This window comes from Notolepis coatsorum (assembly GCF_963971535.1).
Source record: "Notolepis coatsorum genome assembly, chromosome: 10".
Lineage (NCBI taxonomy): Eukaryota > Metazoa > Chordata > Actinopteri > Aulopiformes > Paralepididae > Notolepis > Notolepis coatsorum.
The window spans coordinates 56,151,811-56,173,211 of NC_140174.1; the positions used below are offsets into that span (position 1 = coordinate 56,151,811).

The following is a 21,401-nucleotide window of genomic DNA, read 5'->3' on the forward strand; positions in this document are numbered from 1 at the left end:
ATTATAGTGTCTGAATAATAGTATTAGTGGGTTTTTTTTTTTTTTGTCATTTTGACTGCTGCTGCCTGGCATCAAACAGGGCTGAATACTGAAGTTATGGTTCAAGACGAGAAGGCAGTTATGAGAAGGCAGTAGAATAGACTAACGGACGAAGATTAACATGCTATAATCAGATTAATGGTTTAACAGGATCTGAGACCACTTGTGTTTATTTGGCTAGACTGGGTCCACAACAGAACGTTGCTGATGGATATTGTTCTTAATAAAATCCCTTAACAATTACCTCTTACAGCATAGCCTAATAATGGAAACAGATTGAGAGAATAAAGTATGTCAACAAAGAACATGTATTTTTTTATATAATCTTTCTTTAATGGAAACATAAAGCATCTTAAATAACACAAAAACATGAGATAACCAAAAGATTGAACAGACAGAAAGCAAAACAGAGGCTGGAGGACATGAAAACAAGAGTCACACAGGTAGGACATCCATTTCAAGTCTGCAGAAATTAGACCCCGTCTTCATTCCAAAAAACCATGGTGCTATTGGTGGACGCATGCTAATTTTTTTTGTCAGATTCCGCACTGTAGAAAAATTTACAAGATTATAGGCAAAATGTCGTAGTTTCCCAAAACCTATTCCAAAATCTCTCTAGGATAGCAACATTGCTTAGGATTGCAAATTCTACTTCCATGACATTTTTGTATTGTACGTCCAGCCTCGGTACATCCACCTTTACTCCATTCCATTTTAGCCACGATGCTGCTAACCAACAGTCTCAGTCTGTAGTAGGGGAGTCCGCTTTGGGAGTTCCCTCAGCGCTTCCCTCGACGCCTCCTTCAAGGCTTTGCTGCTTGACGTACTGCTGAAGCAGGGCCGAGAGGTGAGCGGGGTGGTGGTGCAGCAGGGAGGTCGTCTGGGAGGTCAGCATGGTCAGGCCGCTCACCAGTTCCCCATGTATCATGGTCATCGTCGGCAGCCTGGAGAAGGTCGCCACCCCCTGCTGACTCAGCAGTGTGTTCTCTATACAGGCTCCTGTAGAGACCAGAGGAGACATTAGTGGTGTGGTGGTGGCTGGGAGACAAGTCACTGTGTCTTCTGCACAATTCTTCTTTGCTTTGATTTGTCCGTTGTGTAGTTCAAATCAAGTGGTCCTTTATTAATCCACTTGGGGAAATTCAGGTGTCATAGCAGCATGGGGGAGGGGAGGTACAGGCAGAAGAGGTAATGATAGAAATAGTAATACTAATGAACATAGAACATAGTCAGTGGCGACTGGTCATTAGGGGAGAGCCCCACCTAGTGTCACCAAAAGGAACTGCAGACAAATGTTATTCATTCTTAAAGATGCCTATTATTTGCTCAAATGTATTATGTATGGATATAGCATCTTACTAAATTGCATATACATTTTATTAGTATTTGAGTTCATGTCATCTCTCTGCCTTGCCGTTTCAGATTGCGATCGTTAGGTCTAAAATAGCACGAATGGGGCTAGCCCCTCTATCAATGCAGGGTGTACTGTACGTGGGAAAATCCAAGTGCGCATGCTCAGGGTCTTATTGATGGCAAGTGGGGCTCGGAGCCCCTAGCCCCAAGTGTATGTAATTTCGTATTTCAACGTTTATTTGGCTGGTGTCGGATTACTGTCGGCAAAGAAGTCTTTCATTGCTAACGGCAGCTACTAAACTACCTAGCTAGTGACGTTATGTGAAAATGAACATGGTGGATTATTTACTCTAGCACAGGTTTGAAACCCTGAATTTGGAGGAGAAAATTGAAATCAAACGTCTGGGTCCATACCAAGCCACTGGATATCGTTATAACTCAAACAGCTTGCAAAGGTAACCGTTAACAATAACATCCATCCATGAGAACAACCTAGAAGAGGCTTTTACTGAGGCCGTCAGTCTGCTGAAAATCATCATAACTCCTATGACGAAAGGAGAGGAATTTTTCCACCTTAACTAATTCAGCGCCGGAGCGATATGCCCGATATAGGTCTAGAACGCTTTAATCAATGGGGGGACTGCGAGATTTGCGAGTGCTTAAAATATATCTTAAATTATAGCTATGAGGGCGGCTGATTGGCGCAGTGGGCAAGGCGCTCGCCACTAACACAGGAGACGCTGGGTTCGAGCCCAGCTCTCGGCGTTGCTACCAGCCGTTCATACTAACACAATTGGCAAGTGTTAGAGGGTGGGTGGGGATTGGACGTTGTGGACAGCGACTCCTACAGGTCGTTTAGACCATACCGTCCACCCCTAGTTTGGTGATGCCGGTGCGGCAGAAGCAGGAAGTAGCGGGGACAGCGTGAGCCTCCCACACGTTACTCCTCGCCACTGAGAGTTCGAACTGCTGCGGTGAAAAGAAGCGACAGGCTGCCTCCTCGTGTACCGGAGGGGAAACGTGATGCAAGGCTTCTGTCCTCACTACAACGACCAGTGGGAGGCATAGTGTGAAGTGCCACAGAACAAGTGACACTTTTGGACAATGACATCCTGGGTCGTTCCTATATGACCAGTATAAATCTTTAAACTGAACTCTGGAAAGACAGCTCTATGATGGCTCTACTTATAAAAAATGGAACTGAGCCTTTAAATGTCTCCATAGAAGGGGCCGGTGTCTGTGAAAGGGGAGTTAACCTGAGGAATGTGGCCCTGAGGATGCAACAGCAGAGGAGAGAAAGCTGTAATGTTAACCCTTTCAGACGGGAAGGGTTGCTGGTTGAAAAACAGGGAGTCCTGAATCTATAGAGGGAGATCTTAAAAAAAGAAACTAAATAACAATTAAATGTTTGATGTGTACAGTAAAAGTTTTCAAAATGGCATGCTTATAATTGAGTGCCAGTAGAGAATAATACTAAAAGAATAATGTGTAAAAACTGTTTGTCTGGAGGGATTCTTTAAGAGATACTATGGAGAGGCCTCGTGCATGGTACGATGTCACATGGTCACCACAGACAAAGCCGTTGTCTGTTCTGAAGGAATAAGGGACTTTCTGTTACTTAAAAACCACTAGGTAACGAGAAGTAACGTTAGTACCAAGAAGGAGGAGCTCATACGAATTACGTATTGTACTCTGGTTTGCTAAACAAAAATGACAGCCTGTGACTTCACTGTGTTTAGACCAATCGGAAATATTGTAAGATGGATATAAAAGGGACGGTTGCCCTTTCAAGAGCGAGACTTTTTTGAGAGAAGAGAAGAATGGTGCTTGACACTGGGCACAAGCCGTGCATGATGAGATGTTCTGTTTTCTGCTTATTTTAAACTGAATTGGGTGCTTTCCACTTCAGTCTCTTCTTGTAACTAGCTTTTTCTAATTAAAATTACCTCTTTATAAATATGATTTGTATCCTTTCTTCTGACCAGACGACCGGGAAGCGAACTGGCCCTACCCAAGACGAGAGCCAACTAGCCCAGAGACACTGTTTGTAAGGAGGGGAGACGATGTGAAGCGAAGTCAAAACGACCGTTCACAGAAAAGCGAGGGCTCCCTAGCCCAGAGACACTGTTTGTAAGGAGGGGAGACGATGTGAAGCGAAGTCAAAACGACCGTTCACAGAAAAGCGAGGGCTCCCTAGCCCAGAGACACTGTTTGTAAGGAGGGGAGACGATGTGAAGCGAAGTCAAAACGACCGTTCACAGAAAAGCGAGGGCTCCCTAGCCCAGAGACACTGTTTGTAAGGAGGGGAGACGATGTGAAGCGAAGTCAAAACGACCGTTCACAGAAAAGCGAGGGCTCCCTAGCCCAGAGACACTGTTTGTAAGGAGGGGAGACGATGTGAAGCGAAGTCAAAACGACCGTTCACAGAAAAGCGAGGGCTCCCTAGCCCAGAGACACTGTTTGTAAGGAGGGGAGACGATGTGAAGCGAAGTCAAAACGACCGTTCACAGAAAAGCGAGGGCTCCCTAGCCCAGAGACACTGTTTGTAAGGAGGGGAGACGATGTGAAGCGAAGTCAAAACGACCGTTCACAGAAAAGCGAGGGCTCCCTAGCCCAGAGACACTGTTTGTAAGGAGGGGAGACTAGATGTGAAGCGAAGTCAAAACGACCGTTCACAGAAAAGCGAGGGCTCCCTAGCCCAGAGACACTGTTTGTAAGGAGGGGAGACTAGATGTGAAGCGAAGTCAAAACGACCGTTCACAGAAAGGCGAGGGCTACCTAGCCCAAAGCTACGTGACACGCAGCCAAGGCGACCGTTCACTGAATGTTCCCTGGATGGCTACCTAGCCCGAGGCTACGTGACGCTAGCTAAAACGGCGTGTTCACTGGAACATGGGCTGACAAGCCAGGAGTGAACTGAATGCTAACTGGATGACAACCTCCAGCTCCAGGAGACGCTGAGGCAGCGGGAGCGGGAGCTCACGGCCCTGAAGGGGGCGCTGAAGGACGAGGTGGCCACGCACGACCGGGAGATCCGAGACCCTCAGGGAGCAGTACAGCACCGACATGGAGAGGCTGAGGAGCAGCATGGAGCAGGTGTCCCAGTCTCAGGCAGGTATCGAGACAGAGCGGCAGCGTGTGAACACCTCGGTGCGCTCCCTGCAGCAGCAGCTAGAGGACTGCAGGGACGAGAGTGCCCACTGGATGGAGCAGTTCCACACCACCAGAGACGAACTGCGAAGCACCAAACAGGAGCTGCTGCAGTCTCGTCTGGAGAAGGAGGAGTTTGAGGAGGAGCTGAAGGAGCTGCAGGAGCGAGATCACTCCCTGCAGTGCATAAACCCAGGACCACGTGGTCACGAGGAAGTGAGGCAAGCGAGAGCAACCTATATATCTCCCCGTGGTGAACACTCAGGGGTGAGAGTGACATCTACAAGGTCTCACAGACAATCACCAAACATAACAGTCACTAACTACCCAGTCTGGACCGATAACTCTGATACACCATGGTCAATCCTCACCTTCACTGGACCGTCATTGACGAACTATGGTAGATGGGAAACAAGCATGGTAACGGCAGGAGGCTCTTACTACCGAAACCTGAGGAAACAGGTAATGGAAAAAAGGACCAAAAAGCCCCTGAAACCAGGCAAGGCAGTAATCACAGAGTGTGATTATGAGGTGTTTCACGCGGAGAAAATTGTCCATGTGACACTAAGTCAAGACCAATACAAGGAGATAGAGTCCTCACACATAAACTGGGACAGACTGGTGTCCCGTATAAAGGAACTACTGCAGAAAAGGGAAATCTATGCTGGCCACGGTACTAAGGACATGCCCTACCGACTAGCCATAAACCTGATGTGGGGCAGGTCTCGAGGATATGGCCAAAGAGGCATATGGTTGGGGAAAGCCGTAATCAGCGCGATCTCAAGCCTAAGGAGTGCAGGGCACACGGAGATCCGTCTCATGATGGAACCTAGGGACCATGAGTCAATAACCCTGGCCGTGGATAGAGCCGGGGAGGGTGAGGAAGACGAGGACGATGAGCCTGCATTGGTACCTCTCACTCCCCCTCCGAACCCTAAGGGATCGGGACCCGTACCCAGGAAAGAAAGGTCCAACTCCCAGAACTCCTCCCGAGCAGCGGAGAGAGGGAGATCATCCACACCCAGGAGACCGACAGTACCGTTCGAACCTGAAAAGGCGGAACCTGCGCGATCTCAGGCCAGGAGTATCCATAGACTTCTAGGCCGTCCCCCGGACTCAGGGGACGACCCAGCAAGTAGCGAACAGGAGTATACTGATCTAAATCAGGACTCAGGAATGGAGGGAGACCGGGATAGGTCAAGCTCCAGAGCATCCTCCAAGTCTTCATCTCGATCAAGATCTAGGGAGAGAGTTCGGTACCCGAGGGGCGAACCTCCTAGACCTCGAAACAAGAGAGCGAAACCGGTCAAACTGAGACCTATAGGCAAGGGGCCTACTCTGAAAGGCACCACCTTTCAGTCACCCTCGGGCTTGACCTGGAGCTCAGGATTGGAGGACGTCTCCGAAGAGAGTGAAGGAGACTTGGAAGGAAAGGAAACAGGGGATATTATGCCAGCATATCCCGTGAGAGGGGGAACGGCTCAGGCCTTAGCCCGGTCACCCGTGGCAGAAAAAGTGTTGTCTCACCCTGGGGTAACAGAACCATACAAGCATGCACACTTACATGCAGGCTATGACATACTACGTGAACAGGTGTACAAGCTAGACAGGGCCATGGCTGAAATAGCCAGGAGAGAAAGAAACTGGTTGAACGAGGCCCCGTCCATAAGCCCAATCCGAGCCCTGAGACACAGCACAGAGGAACACCGACCGGAAGTGAGCCCTCACTCCATACTAGCCCAATCTCCCGGAGACATTTACCGACCGAGAGGAAAGAGTTCACATACAGGCAGGAGTCTGCGTGACAGCACCCAATATGGAGAAAGCAACAAAGCACAAGAATTGTTAAGCAAAACCCAAGTGCTCAAAAAACTGGCCCCAGAAATGCTTCGAGGGGAGACCCAGGCTGCTTATATCCATAAGTGTGCTCAGATTTTCCATGGGTCACCTCTCTATGATGACCCGGAGGCCGCTCGCATTTTGAGACACCTCAAAGGACTGGAGGTCCCCGAAGGGGCTTCAATGGCCCAAATGATGGAAATGGAAGTAAGAATCCCCGGTCAAGATCCAGGGGAAAATATGGTGGAGAAACTAATCCCACAGGTGCGAGACGGGAGCTTGTCTCTCACTGTTGCAGCAGAATCAGTCATACGTGGAATGCCTAGGCAAAGATCAGGCTTAATGCTTGAAAAGCTATTCATCGGTGTACCAGGTGGTAACCGTCTTGCAGCCAAATGCGCAGCATGGTCCCGAGACCAGTTACGGACGGAATGCATGCTGTATGACCAAGTCAAAATGCTTTCTCAACACAAATACTGTAAAGATGTCCGTCTTTTCTCTAAACCAGAGTAGAGAGGACGAAAGAATTTGTAATCTATTTCATGCAAAGGGGATTTCCTGACAGCTACCATCTGGTAGGTTAGCACCTGTACCAACCATATCAGCTGCATGAGATGTACACTCACCAGCGCCTATGGATAAAAATTGAGACTCTGCAAACTCTCATCAAGCTTAGCACCTTGACGCGGGGGGACAGAGCGAGCATCAGGGTCTCTATATCCGACGGGCCTATCAGATTTGTGGGGACTCGGAAGCTTCAGCATACAGGACGCTGTGGTGCTTGGGCGGCCGAGTCACTGGTTTATAGGTCTGTCAAAACGGATTGGAGGTTCTGGGGCTTAGAACATTCGTGAGTTGGGCTTTATGCTAATTGAATAGGTATCAAAAGCCGAAAGAATATGAACTGAAATAACTGCGGTCAGGGGCCTCTGGAGTAAAATTTATTACAGATTTGAGTTAAAACCTTACTCAAGTGTGATCTTATCAGCAAGCAATCCTCTCCAACCAAGACTCCTCCTAAGTGCTCGAGATCTGGAACAATGAGTGACGTAGAGGTCTGCAAAGCGCAGCAGACAGCCTAAGAGGTAAAAAATCTATCAGGAACAAGAGAGGGTTCATAAGAAACCACTTGAAGTGGCGTTTACTCGCGACTAATAGGGCTAGGGAGCCCTAAAGTCACTTGAACTTGAAGTAACTAAATGCTTACTTAAAGTCAGAACTTAAGTAGAAAAAACTCTACTTTGTGAATAGCAGGCTGAAATAGCCATTGCGAATAGCAGGCTGAAATAGCCATTGCGAATAGCAGGCTGAAATAGCCATTGCGAATAGCAGGCTGAAATAGCCATTGCGAATAGCAGGCTGAAATAGCCATTGCGAGCAGGCTGAAATAGCCATTGCGAATAGGAGCGAATAGCAGGCTAACTAGCCATTGCTAACAGGACGAGGCTACTCACATGATCAGACAGGTATATGATAACCTTGGACATGCCGGAAGTAGGAGGATGTTGGTATACCTGAGAACTAACAACATTCTCATACATAAAGCCAAACAAAGAGCGATAACAGTCCGAAAGGCCTGTGAACAATGTGCGCTGGTAAAGGTGCACTGGTAAAGGGACAAAACCTGAACCAGTGCCGCATTCTTAGACAAGGGGGGGGGGTCCCCCGGAGTCAGCGGACGACGCAGCGAATGGCAAGAAGGAATATACTGACTCAGGTCAGAAATCGGAAATGGAGGAAGACCGGGATAGGTCAAGCTCCAGAGCATCCTCAAGGTCCTCATCTAGACCTCCCAGACCTCCCAGACCTCCCAGACCTCCCAGACCTCCTAGACCTCCCAGACCGGACAGAGAGACATCGGCCTGGACCCGGGTTACAGGGCGACGAGAGCCCTGAATGGACCTGAAAGAGAGAAAAGAAATGAGTCCTCTGTGGACTGTATCTGTGATGTCCTGCGAGGCCTACGGACAGGGTCACAAGACCAGGCCAACCACACTTCAATAGAGGACTGCTGCTACAATTCTCGGGGATCCGTGGGGGTCGCCCGAGAAGTGACAAATCAACCTACCTCAAACTATGGGAGAGATCCAAGAGCTCAGAGGGGGCGACCCCAAGATGACCAAGATGACCAAGATGACCAAGGTGACCAAGATGACCAAGATGACCAAGATGACCAAGACGACAACAGCCTGGGTGCATCGGCCGGGAACAACAGATGCAAGTCTTCCCGCCGGATACCAAGCAACAACGTGACCCCTATCCTGTCGAGCCGTCCAGCCAGGGAACAACAGATGCAAGTCTTCCCGCCGGCTACCAGGGTAACAAGGTACCGAGATGGCAGAGGGGGTGTGGAGAGTCACAGCCACGTGACCCCACAATCGCCATCTCGTCCCCCAGTACAGACGCTATTAAGACAATGGAAAATGACCGCCCAGAATGACAGAGTGGGTGTGAAGTGCCACAGAACAAGTGACACTTTTTGACAATGACATCCTGAGTCGTTCCAATATAGCCGTATATACCTATTTTTCACATGTAATTATATGCTTCATTATTCAATTAATGATGGACAATGATCTCCCAGAATGACAGAGTGGGTGTGAAGTGCCACAGAACAAGTGACACTTTTGGACAATGACATCCTGGGTCGTTCCTATATGACCAGTATAAATCTTTAAACTGAACTCTGGAAAGACAGCTCTATGATGGCTCTACTTATAAAAAATGGAACTGAGCCTTTAAATGTCTCCATAGAAGGGGCCGGTGTCTGTGAAAGGGGAGTTAACCTGAGGAATGTGGCCCTGAGGATGCAACAGCAGAGGAGAGAAAGCTGTAATGTTAACCCTTTCAGACGGGAAGGGTTGCTGGTTGAAAAACAGGGAGTCCTGAATCTATAGAGGGAGATCTTAAAAAAAGAAACTAAATAACAATTAAATGTTTGATGTGTACAGTAAAAGTTTTCAAAATGGCATGCTTATAATTGAGTGCCAGTAGAGAATAATACTAAAAGAATAATGTGTAAAAACTGTTTGTCTGGAGGGATTCTTTAAGAGATACTATGGAGAGGCCTCGTGCATGGTACGATGTCACGTGGTCACCACAGACAAAGCCGTTGTCTGTTCTGAAGGAATAAGGGACTTTCTGTTACTTAAAAACCACTAGGTAACGAGAAGTAACGTTAGTACCAAGAAGGAGGAGCTCATACGAATTACGTATTGTACTCTGGTTTGCTAAACAAAAATGACAGCCTGTGACTTCACTGTGTTTAGACCAATCGAAAATATTGTAAGATGGATATAAAAGGGACGGTTGCCCTTTCAAGAGCGAGACTTTTTTGAGAGAAGAGAAGAATGGTGCTTGACACTGGGCACAAGCCGTGCATGATGAGATGTTCTGTTTTCTGCTTATTTTAAACTGAATTGGGTGCTTTCCACTTCAGTCTCTTCTTGTAACTAGCTTTTTCTAATTAAAATTACCTCTTTATAAATATGATTTGTATCCTTTCTTCTGACCAGACGACCGGGTAAGCATGAAATGTGTTTTGCAACTTCACCCTATTGCATTTTTGATTAATGATAAAAAAATAGAATAAGTGGCTTTATCCCTGCATTAAGGACTAAAGGTGGATTCTGTATAATGGGATTATCAAGTAAAGCCATATAGTGATAATATGTGTACTTAGGAGACATATGATTATGTATTAAGGCAAAATAGAATAAGTGGCTTTATCCCTGCATTAAGGACTAAAGGTGGATTCTGTATAATGGGATTATCAAGTAAAGCCATATAGTGATAATACGTGTACTTAGGAGACATATGATTATGTATTAAGGCAAAATAGAATAAGTGGCTTTATCCCTGCATTAAGGACTAAAGGTGGATTCTGTATAATGGGATTATCAAGTAAAGCCATACAGTGATAATACGTGTACTTAGGAGACATATGATTATGTATTAAGGCAAAATAGAATAAGTGGCTTTATCCCTGCATTAAGGACTAAAGGTGGATTCTGTATAATGGGATTATCAAGTAAAGCCATATAGTGATAATATGTGTACTTAGGAGACATATGATTATGTATTAAGGCAAAATAGAATAAGTGGCTTTATCCCTGCATTAAGGACTAAAGGTGGATTCTGTATAATGGGATTATCAAGTAAATCCATATAATGATAATACGTGTAACGGATAAGGGAAATGGACCTCATCTAATTAAAGAGAGTCCGTCCCAGTGCAAATAAAATAAAAGATTCCGCAACTTCAATCACTCGACCTTAGGTCGATGACTGACGGGGGTCGGAACGGTGCATTCGCTGTCTCTTGTCGGTCAGTGGTAACAACAACATTTTGTAGACTCGTTTGGTTCTGCGTGTCAACCACTTCACAGGACGCTGTTTGATGTCAAGATAAGCAGACCAATGAGTTATGAAGTTATCGATCTGACCTAAGAGCCAGCGTGGGCATTCAACACATAGTCTAGCAACGTTCAAGACAGGGGAAGGAAGAATTGGATAATACGAAATTGGGATGTGAGAATAATAGAAAATGGGGAGAAAAAGTGGATACATTTTTTTTTTATAGCTAGGGGTCTAATACACCCGTCGATTATCAGTGAGTTGCTTCCAGTCAACATGTACAAAACGGATTGTTTTTTTTATCTGTACATTTCCGCTTTATACCGCTTTGAATACGAGTATAGTTTTTGTGATTTCTAGTAATCCCAGGAAAATACGCGATAATAGCCCTTTAGTGGAATACACAAAACACGTTGTCATTTTTCGCCTGATTATCGAATCTTCCTGAAATCAACGCTAGATCATCATTATTATCCTTCCTCGTGCAAGAATGAAATGAGCCCTGGACCGCGGGGCTCCCCAACCCCCTCCCCCCCATCCTGCCACCAACGGCACACAGCCACACATACACACACAGAGACAGCGTCGATCGGGGTAGAAATAAATATCAGATCAACGATCAAACTTACCTTGTATCTGATGTAATGCAAAAGAAAGAATCCAATTATCTGATCGCCATTCCAAATACTGCTTGTGGAGGTCCGTACCACATTACCAACTGTTACATACTGACGGGCGGGCGGGGTTACTGTTCCATGCCATCGTTGTTGAGGCCTACCTCGCCTGAGTATTTAAACCCGGCCCGCACGGCTCGGATCGTCCCAGAAAAGAAACGACACGATTCACAATGGGGTGCAATACCAGCTGGAAGGCGTAGGCGGCGGTATTTGCCCTTTTGCGAGCTCAGACCCATTCCCAACGATAACATTAGGCTGGATGGATGAAAATGAATGGATATCGCTAATAAAAAAAATAACGATTAAAACCCGACTATACTCGTGATTGGCGCTCAAGCAATGGCGAGTTAACCCGACTATCATCGGGTCTGGCGCTGAATGAGTTAAAGATAAATGTTTACTCGCAATACCATGGGACAGCCGCGACTTAACGCAAATTTGGCCAGCATCGAAAGCCAGTGCTGCCTTTCTCTTCAAGTGAGCCCACAGCTTTGGTGTGTGATATTTTATCATCGTAATGTTATGGTCCTGGTCCGTGCTTTGGCAATGCTGTTGTGTTGAATCGCTTGATGATGGTAGTGTCATGTTTAACACAATCTGCGCTAGAAACGAGTTAACTCGTTATTGCCCGCCATGTGTTCAGCGCCAGAAACGAGTTTACTCGTTTTTGGGATCGTTATTTAGTTTATTCGCTATATCTATTCATAATTCATAGCTGCAGCCTCTGGTATAGCCTTCAGACCCTGTCTGAGCTGGCAGACGGTCAACACCGCCCTCTACTGCCAGGCGGAGCTATTGCATCTCATTGAAAATGGGCTGGTGTGTTTTAGGAGGCGATCTGAGCCGGGCGGGCCCGTCATTGTGAAACGGTCGGTAGTGTGGTACGGACCTCCACGAGCATTATTTGGAATTGCAATCAGATATTTGGATTATCTCTTTTGCATTACATCAGATACAAGGTAAGAACATTATATATAAATGTGATCGTTGACCTGACATTTATTTCTACTGCGATCACAGCTATCTGTGTGGACCGTGTATGGCTGTTTACCGTTGGCTGCGGTGGGGGGGGGGGGCGAGCGCCCCGCTACGACGGTCATTTCATGTATGCACGAGGAGACATAATAATTATTTCAGGATGATTAGATAATCAGCCGAAGAATTACAACGTGATGACTGGATTACAGTAAAATGCCCTTTTCTCGTCTTTTTCCTGGAATTACTGAAAAGCACCCAAACCATACTCTATTCTAAACGGTATCAAACGGAAATGTACGGATGAAAAAACAATCTGTCTCTGGCATGTTGACTGGAAGCAACTCACTGAGACTCAACAGCGTTATTAGACCCATAGATATAATATAAGATATATTTTAAGCACTCGCAAATGTCGCAGTCTAAAACTATATCCATTGAATAAAGACCTGGCAATGAAGGGGGATCAATGTGTTAAAGACGAGGTTTTGTATCGACGGGGCACATCGACGGGGCACCGGTTGAGAGAGTCAACAGCTTTAAGTACCTCGGAGCCTACATATCCGAGGACTTGACATGGACCACACACATTAACAGTGTTGTGAAGAAGGCACGACAACGCCTCTACTTCCTCAGGCGCCTAAGGAAGTTCCAAGTCAGCCAGAAGATCCTTAAGAACTTCTACTCATGTACAATAGAGAGCATCTTGACCGGCAACATCACCTCCTGGTTTGGGAATAGCACTGCACAAGACCAAAGCAGACTACAAAGAGTGACACGTTCAGCCGAACGCACAATTGGAGGGGGGCTCCCCACCCTCCAGAACATTTACTACAAGCGTTGCAAGGGCAAGGCTAAGAGAATCATTAAAGACTCCAGTCACCCGAACAACTGCCTCTTTGAACTGCTGCGGTCAGGCAAGCGATACAGGAGTCTCAAGGCGAGCACAGAAAGACTCAGAAGAAGCTTCTATCCCCAGGCCATCAGGCTGCTAAACGAACAATGAATGAACACTACACAACAACAACCACCAAACGCACATAGCACACACATCCACACGCACACACTCACTTTAAACAAACACACTGTAGCATCCACTCCACACACTTATAGCACACACCCACTTTAAACAAACACACTGTAGCACCCACTCCCCACACTTTATATTTATGGATGAAGGATTGCACTACAACTCGTACACCTTACTGTAAATTGTACCTAAAATTGTACCTCATCCCATTTCTGCTTTGCACTAGATAGTACTGTACATTAGTACACTGCATAGTATTGTGTATTGTATATTATATGGTAACTCAGAACATTGTACATATGTCTATACCGAACACTGTGACCTCATTTTCTTCTTCTAAATTCATGCTATATTATGTTATTATGTTATTTGATACTATCTTGTCTAGCACAGTCTCTGGAGCGTAACAGTAAGAAGCATTTTGTATGAAAGTATTCTGTACTTCTGTATGACAACTATTAAAGAACTTGAACTTGAACTTGAACTTGATAATGTGGTTGTCATCATAGAACCCCTAAAAAGTTGTCTATGTGTGTTATGGTGTGGCCTTCAGTGGCGTTGAGCTCTATAATTAATTGAATCCATCACAAAGTGCAAACGAAATCATCAAAATGCAATGAATAAGGTGTTTTTTTTACACAAAAAAATGCCTGCTTTCACCCCCCCCCCCCCCCCCACCCCACGCCTACCGTCAGGCCAGAAAAAATCATTGCCCCACCAACATTTACATATAAAAAGTTTTTAAAAACACCACTGAACATAGTAATAGAAATAGAGCAAAGTAATGATAGTTCTATTTCGGGCTGCTTAAGTTTGTGGAAATTATGCTAGCTAGTATGAATATTCCCTAACTGTATAGATAATACTGTTGACAAGCTGATCGATCTGGGGCTGAGCTCCGCCATGAGCGCCTGGATCCTAGACTTTCTAAGTGACAGGCCCCAGGTGGTCAGGGTGGGGGGTCATACCTGCAGCAAAATCACCCTGAGTATCAGGTCCCCCCCAGGGCTGCGTTCTGAGCCCCCTGCTGTACTCACTGTACACACATGACTGTGTGGCCAGGTTTAGCTCCAACTCCCTAGTGAAGTTTGCGGACGACACGGTGGTGGTGGGGCTGATCTCTAACACTGACGAGAAGGCCTATCGGGAGGAGGTTGATGAACTGGCACGATGGTGCCGGGACAACAGCCTACTCCTGAACATTGGTAAAACCAAAGAGCTGATCGTGGATTTTAGGAGAATACAGCAGGGGACACACACGCCATTGTGGATAAACGGGGCTATCGTGGACAGGGTGAGAAGTTTCAAGTACCTGGGAGTCCACATCACAGAGGACCTGACATGGTCTACACACATAGATTCTGTGGTGAAAAAGGCGAAACAGCACCTCTATCACCTGAGACAGCTAAGGAAGTTCAGAGTATCGGGGAAGATACTCCACTCCTTCTACTCCGGGGCTGTAGAGAGCATTCTGACTGGAAACATCACTGCCTGGTTTGAAAACAGCACAGCACAGGACAGGAAGGCACTCCAGAGAGTGGTGCGCTCAGCTGAGCGTACTACGGGCATTGCACTACCACTCCTGCAGGACTTATATAACAGGAGGTGCAAATCCAGAGCTCGCAGAATTATGAAAGACCCTCACCACCCCAACAACAGCCTGTTTAAAGGAACACTCGAACATTTTGGGAAATTAGCTTATTTGCCATCTACCCTGGAGTTAGACAAGAAAATACATACCTTTTTCTTCTCTGTGCATGCAGTAGGAGTAGAAAGATGTTGGGAACTAGGCTAATGGAGGAATCTACTTCCAGTGACTGACGCTAAGCTAGGCTAACGGTGCGCGTCTTCCTACTCCTACTGCATGCACAGAGAAGAAAAGGGTATGTATCTTAACACTCCAACATTTTGGGAACCCTGGAGTTAGACAAGAAGATGCATACCTTTTTCTTCTCTGTGCATGCAGTAGGAGTAGGAAGACATTGGGAACTAGGCTAATGGAGGAACCTACTTCCAGTGACTGACGCTAAACTAGGCTAACGGTGCGCGTCTTCCTACTCCTACTGCATGCACAGAGAAGAAAAAAGGTATGTATCTTAGGGCTGGGCGATAACGATAAATATCGCGATATATTTTAATAATCGATATCGAATATCGAAATTAAAAGAAAATCGAAAAATAGTTTTTTTTTTGGTGACCTGCAACAGGGCAGTTTTAAAACCAGAGACAGTGGACAGACTTGTCTTTCTTGCCTGCAACTTAAAGTAATGGCTTTGCTTGTCCAAATGACAATACTGACCAAATTGAGATTTATTTTTCTCTTGTCCATTTATTTTGTTTGCTTTCTAATTTAAAATAGTTTGAAACCGTCTGTACACAGTAGGCTATGTGTGCTAGCAGAACTAGACTCCAGTCACGAGTCACGGTGCACATGTGCGGTGGTTTGTCCACCAAAAAAGCGCCAAAAGATCGAAAATAAACTAGCAGAGCCAGAACTGTTCAACTCCCCTGGAGCCACAGCCAGCAGAGAAGCCGGTTTACTTTCGCTTTTAAACCAGCTGCAGCCTGAGAACTGGAGTGTGAGGGGATGTAACACTAAAGATGGCGGCAATGACAAAGAATTGCTGCAAAATAAACATACATCTGTTGTAAAAAAAACTTTTTTTTTCTTTCTTTTTTTGTATTTTCTTTTTTTATAATTTTTTAAACAAACACATAAACAAACATGACAACACACGATTAGATATACAAGCATTGTAAAACAGTGTACATCAGTTAACTCATCGTTTGGATAAATGTCTTATACAAGATATACCCCTAATACCTGCTATCTATTCCCCTACACACATATGCTCTTGCTCGCACCCCCCGCCCTGGACCCCCCCATGGATAATCCATCCATTATCCTTCGCTCCTAACCAAACACTACCATTAAATGCTAGCTTTTATTCTCTCCACCACTTCTAACCACATTGTCAATTTGGATTCATTGAGACCCAAAATTCTTGCTGTAGATATTTCTAGATAAATCACATCGAGATATGTAAGAATCCAGACCTTTCAGCACATTTTTTCCGGTTGAAACCATCGTGATGCTATCAGTTTTTTAGCCACTGTAATACCAGATAAAACCAATCTCTTTTGTTGTATAGGTACTGCATATTCAAAAACATCATTCAGCAGTAATATAGAGGGGTGTACAGGTATATTCAGAATTAAGAGATTTGATAATTGCTGGGTCACTTCTTCCCAGAATATCTTAACTGGTGGGCAGTCCCAATACATGTGCATAAATGTCCCCTCGTCCCCATTTGTACATAAGGAGCATTTGGAGTCTTGTTTAAGACCCATTCTGTTCAGTCTTATAGGAGTCAAGTATGTCCTATGAATATAGTTAAGATTGATTTGTTGATGGTCCGGGTTCCTTGATGCAAGTCGAACATTTGCCCAGGCTTCTTGCCAATCAAAATCTTTTTCTAGGTCTGGTATATCCCTCCTCCAAACAGAGTCTAGGTGGAGGGTTTCATACGAAGCCGTTAGTAATTGATGATAAAAATCTGATACAAAACCTCTCGATGTCTCTCTTTCATAGAAAATTTTGTGGTATCTGTGGTGTGCAATTGGTATCCTTAATGGAACACCGTGAGTCTTCAAACATAACAATAATTGTGCGTAAAAAAGATATGTGGAACCGGTGAGATTAAACTTTTTTTCTATTTCATCATAGCTACAAATACCCTGTTTGTTGAAAACATCTCCTAATGTATGTATGCCTTGCTTTTCCCATCTAGGGAATCCTATAGGTCGTTTTCTAATCAGGAGTGCATTGTTATTGAATAAGGGAGTATGATTATGCCATTTATGTGGATTAGAATATTTTTTTTGTGTTTCACGCCATATCCGGATCGGATGTGTAATTATGGGGCCAAATTGCAGGACCATGCAGCAACCGCTAAAGAAATCACTTTAAACAAAGTGTCACTTTAAAAAATAGAATCTTTAGAAACACTTTAAAAGAAGGAGGTACTGTATTCCTGGTTTGGGAATAGCACTGCACAAGACCGAAGCAGACTACAAAGAGTGACACGTTCAGCCGAACGCACAATTGGAGGGGGGCTTGCCCCCCTCCAGAACATTTACAACAAGCGTTGCAAGGGCAAGGCTAAGAGAATCATTAAAGACTCCAGTCACCCGAACAACTGCCTCTTTGAACTGCTGCGGTCAGGCAAGCGATACCGGAGTCTCAAGGCGAGCACAGAAAGACTCAGAAGAAGCTTCTATCCCCAGGCCATCAGGCTGCTAAACGAACAATGAACACTACACAACAACAACCACCAAACGCACATAGCACACACATCCACACGCACACACTCACTTTAAACAAACACACTGTAGCACCCACTCCACACACTTTATAGCACACACCTACTTTAAACAAACACACTGTAGCACCCACTCCCCACACTTTATATTTATTGATGAAGGATTGCACTACAACTCGTACACCTTACTGTAAATTGTACCTAAATTGTACCTCATCCCATTTCTGCTTTGCACTATATAGTACTGTACATTAGTACACTGCATAGTATTGTATATTATATGGTAACTCAGAACATTGTACATATGTCTATACCGAACACTGTGACCTCATTTTCTTCTTCTAAATTACATGCTATACTATGTTATTTGATACTATCTTGTCTAGCACAGTCTCTGGAGCGTAACAGTAAGAAGCATTTTGTATGAAAGTATTCTGTACTTCTGTATGACAACTATTAAAGAAACTTGAACTTGAAACTATAGTTGAGATACATTAAGAGTTAACATTGTAAATTGTATATTGCATAGTAGTGTATATAAGAACCAGTTTCTCAGGAACCTAGCATGTCTTTATTTTTACCATGCATATCTTGTGTCTTATCTATTTTATTTTTTCTATGCCTATTTCATTCTATTTTATTATTGTATTTTACACAATCAATGCGGGCAAGACCACCCGCATTTCACTGTATGCCCTGGTATGTATGTGACAAATAAACCTCTTGATTCTTGAATACATTGATATGGTCGAAACTGCTTAGCTAGCTCATTCTTCTCGTAACAGAGATATTTGTGAGGAGTTTTTTTTTATCAAAATCGATGGGCCTCGAAGGCTAATATATCCCTTTCTAGATACAGTGTCACACACACACATAGGAAATGGAATAACAAAAGCAGCAAGCTGGCAGTGTCCTTGTTGCCATAAGGTGATAAACCTTCAACTAGGGATGCCACAACTTACCGTATACTTCATGTGAGATATATAGTATATAGTACTACATAAAACGGTTAGGCATTTATGACTCATGCTGACTTTAACATGTGCGTGTATTTCTTTGATATCTGGTGGGTTTTTCACAATTGATGCTATTTGATGCACTTGAGCCAGACTGTGTCAAGTTGTTTTCTATGATTAGATGTAGATGAGGTACACATACCCAGCAGTACCATCTGGGGGCTGCTCCTCAGGACCTGCAGCATCTCCTTTGCCTTGGGCTCTTTACTAATAAACAGCACCGTCGGGCCGATGAACAGGGTTGCCATGTTTCTGTACGGGCTGTCTGCCAGGAATGACCTCATCACCTGAGAAAGAGCACAATTAAAAAGCTAGAATGGCACTCAGAGAGACAACACACCTGCACCACAGCACACGTTGACCTGTGAACTAAGGATAAATTGCATCATTAACACTTTAATCGCCAAAAACGCCGTACCACGTCTTTCCCCGCCATGCTCATTCTGCCAAAGACGCCGTACCACGTCTTTGATATCAATATTTCAAAAATCTGTGATCGAAATCATATTTCTCCCCCGGAGACATGAGATCTACTGTTGCTCCCCTCTCAACTCTCCAACGGTTCAAGAGCGCCATCTGGTGGCCGATCGGCGGATCGCCCAGAGCAGAAACAGGAAATGGAAGCTGGTACTCATTCCAATTTGGTCCGATCACTCGGTAATAGTCCCAGGACTCGAGCTAGACACAACGGATAGCAATCCGTTACCAATAACTCGATAAACAACATGATTTGGACGTATATACTATTATACAACCTGGAAATGGATCGCATATTTCTACATCCCATAATAGGAATATTTCTGTTCCACGCTCATCGCCCAACGCTATGAGGAAGCTACGGTAAGATTCAGCGTTATTTTTTAACATGTTCGATACTAACTGCTCTAATGATCATATCACCCACACTAGATGAATCATCTAACGTTGGTCACGGAATTATAAACGACCCCCCCCCCCATCCGGTCAACATCAGATGATCAGTAGTAACTTCTAGAAGCACGTCCATTTGAAATTTTTTATCTCGCGCAGATTCCTATCAAACTGTATTTGATCATCAATATAATGCATTTGGGGCTATAAATCACGTTCTGGAGAAAGCTGCAGAAAACGATAAAAACATACTTATACTTTAGACCGTATTTTAGTATGAATGAAAAAGTATAACGTTGCTACACCCTGAACAATAGATACTTGACGTTGAATGGGCCATAGTAATGTCAATTTAGCAATACAATTTAAAAAGTTATAGCCCTGCAAAGAAGGTAAACATCCCCATAGACAAATAGAGCTGGCGGAGGATGGTATATTAAGAATATAAGCCTGGCGACCAAAGTGTTAAGCATTAGGCATAAATGGGCATTTGAAGATATATCAATATTTACATTTTCAATATATATATATTTTTTTACAAATAGTGTACACTCCTAATGTGGTCTGCAGGGCTTATGTGATCCTCACTATAAGGGCCTAACTTGACTAAACAAAACAATAAATCTATAAAGCCCTGAGGAGGCTGAAAACCGGCTAAAACATAAGTTGACACGCCTGTGGCTCGTGCTGGATACTCGTCTGGTGAAAGGCTTGAATGTCCACAAGGTCCGTTCCAATAACACCCCAAATGGGCTTATTTACCACATAATTACTGAATGCACAATTTGCATGTGATATGAAGTAAACGGTAAACGCCAAAGGTACCTTCAAATTAACAAACAAACACTACAAACAAAACGATAACCAAACAACGTGCCGTGTCGACGACGGTCAAAAACTGTTAGGCTCTGCCGGTAACCAAACACACCTGCTGTCATCAGTCCCGTTACCCATTAAGTAGCTAAGTCAGGGTTCCCACGCTTGCCTCGAAATCTTTTTCCATACTACCTCCTGATTTTCCAGGTACCATATTAAGTGATGATCTATAGGCCCCTGAAGTTTTCCGCCCCCATCCGCGCCCCCCTCCCATCACACACAACCCCCTAGGACACCTGACTACTTACTTGATTTAAAAGATGTGCCAGTCAAGTCTACATTGTAAATGCTTAGAGATTATGTCTTATTGATAATATCAATGCATGAAATAATGCAACAAGCTGTAGATGAACAACAATTTATTGAACTGGAACACATGAGCACTGGTATTGATATATGTTCTCTCTTCCACTCCTCTCCTATCTCATCCTGTCCTCTTCTCTCCACACCTCCCCTCGTGTCCGCTCCTGTCTTCTCTTCCTACTCTTCTCAACTCCTCTCCACTGTTCTCCCTTTTCCTCTGTCATCCTCCTCTTCCATCTTCGCGGCCTCTTCTCTTCCTCCTCCCTTGGGGGAACTAATGGGATAACTGGGGTTGCAACAAAAGTGCAACTAGGCTAAAAACCCAATGAAATAAAATAATAATAAATAATATGCTTCTTAGCAGATTTCTTAGCTTAACATAACAGACCTAAGTTTGGGGGAACTAATGGGATAACAGGGGTTGCAACAAAAGTGCAACTAAGGGCTAAAAACACAATGAAATAAAATAATAATAATAATAATAAATAATAATATATCCTTCTTAGCAGACTTCTTAGCTTAACATCCCAGGGAACTAATGGGATAACTGGGATGTTGTTTGCTCCTGACAAGAGTCTCAAAGTCTGGGGTGATG

The 21,401-nt window shown here is 44.5% G+C and overlaps 1 protein-coding gene across 1 annotated transcript in view; it reads right to left on the reverse strand.

The window, feature by feature from the left end:
* Positions 1-359: 359 nt before the first annotated feature.
* mrpl10 (mitochondrial ribosomal protein L10) overlaps positions 360-21,401 on the reverse strand; it is a 46,916-nt gene continuing 25,874 nt past the window's right edge. The window contains exons 4-5 of the mRNA XM_084322413.1: positions 18,900-19,044; positions 360-1,038 (exon numbers count right to left, since the gene is read on the reverse strand). Of these exons, the coding sequence (XP_084178539.1) occupies positions 782-1,038; positions 18,900-19,044 (402 nt within the window). The 3' untranslated portion in view covers positions 360-781. The remainder of the gene's footprint in view (positions 1,039-18,899; positions 19,045-21,401) is intronic.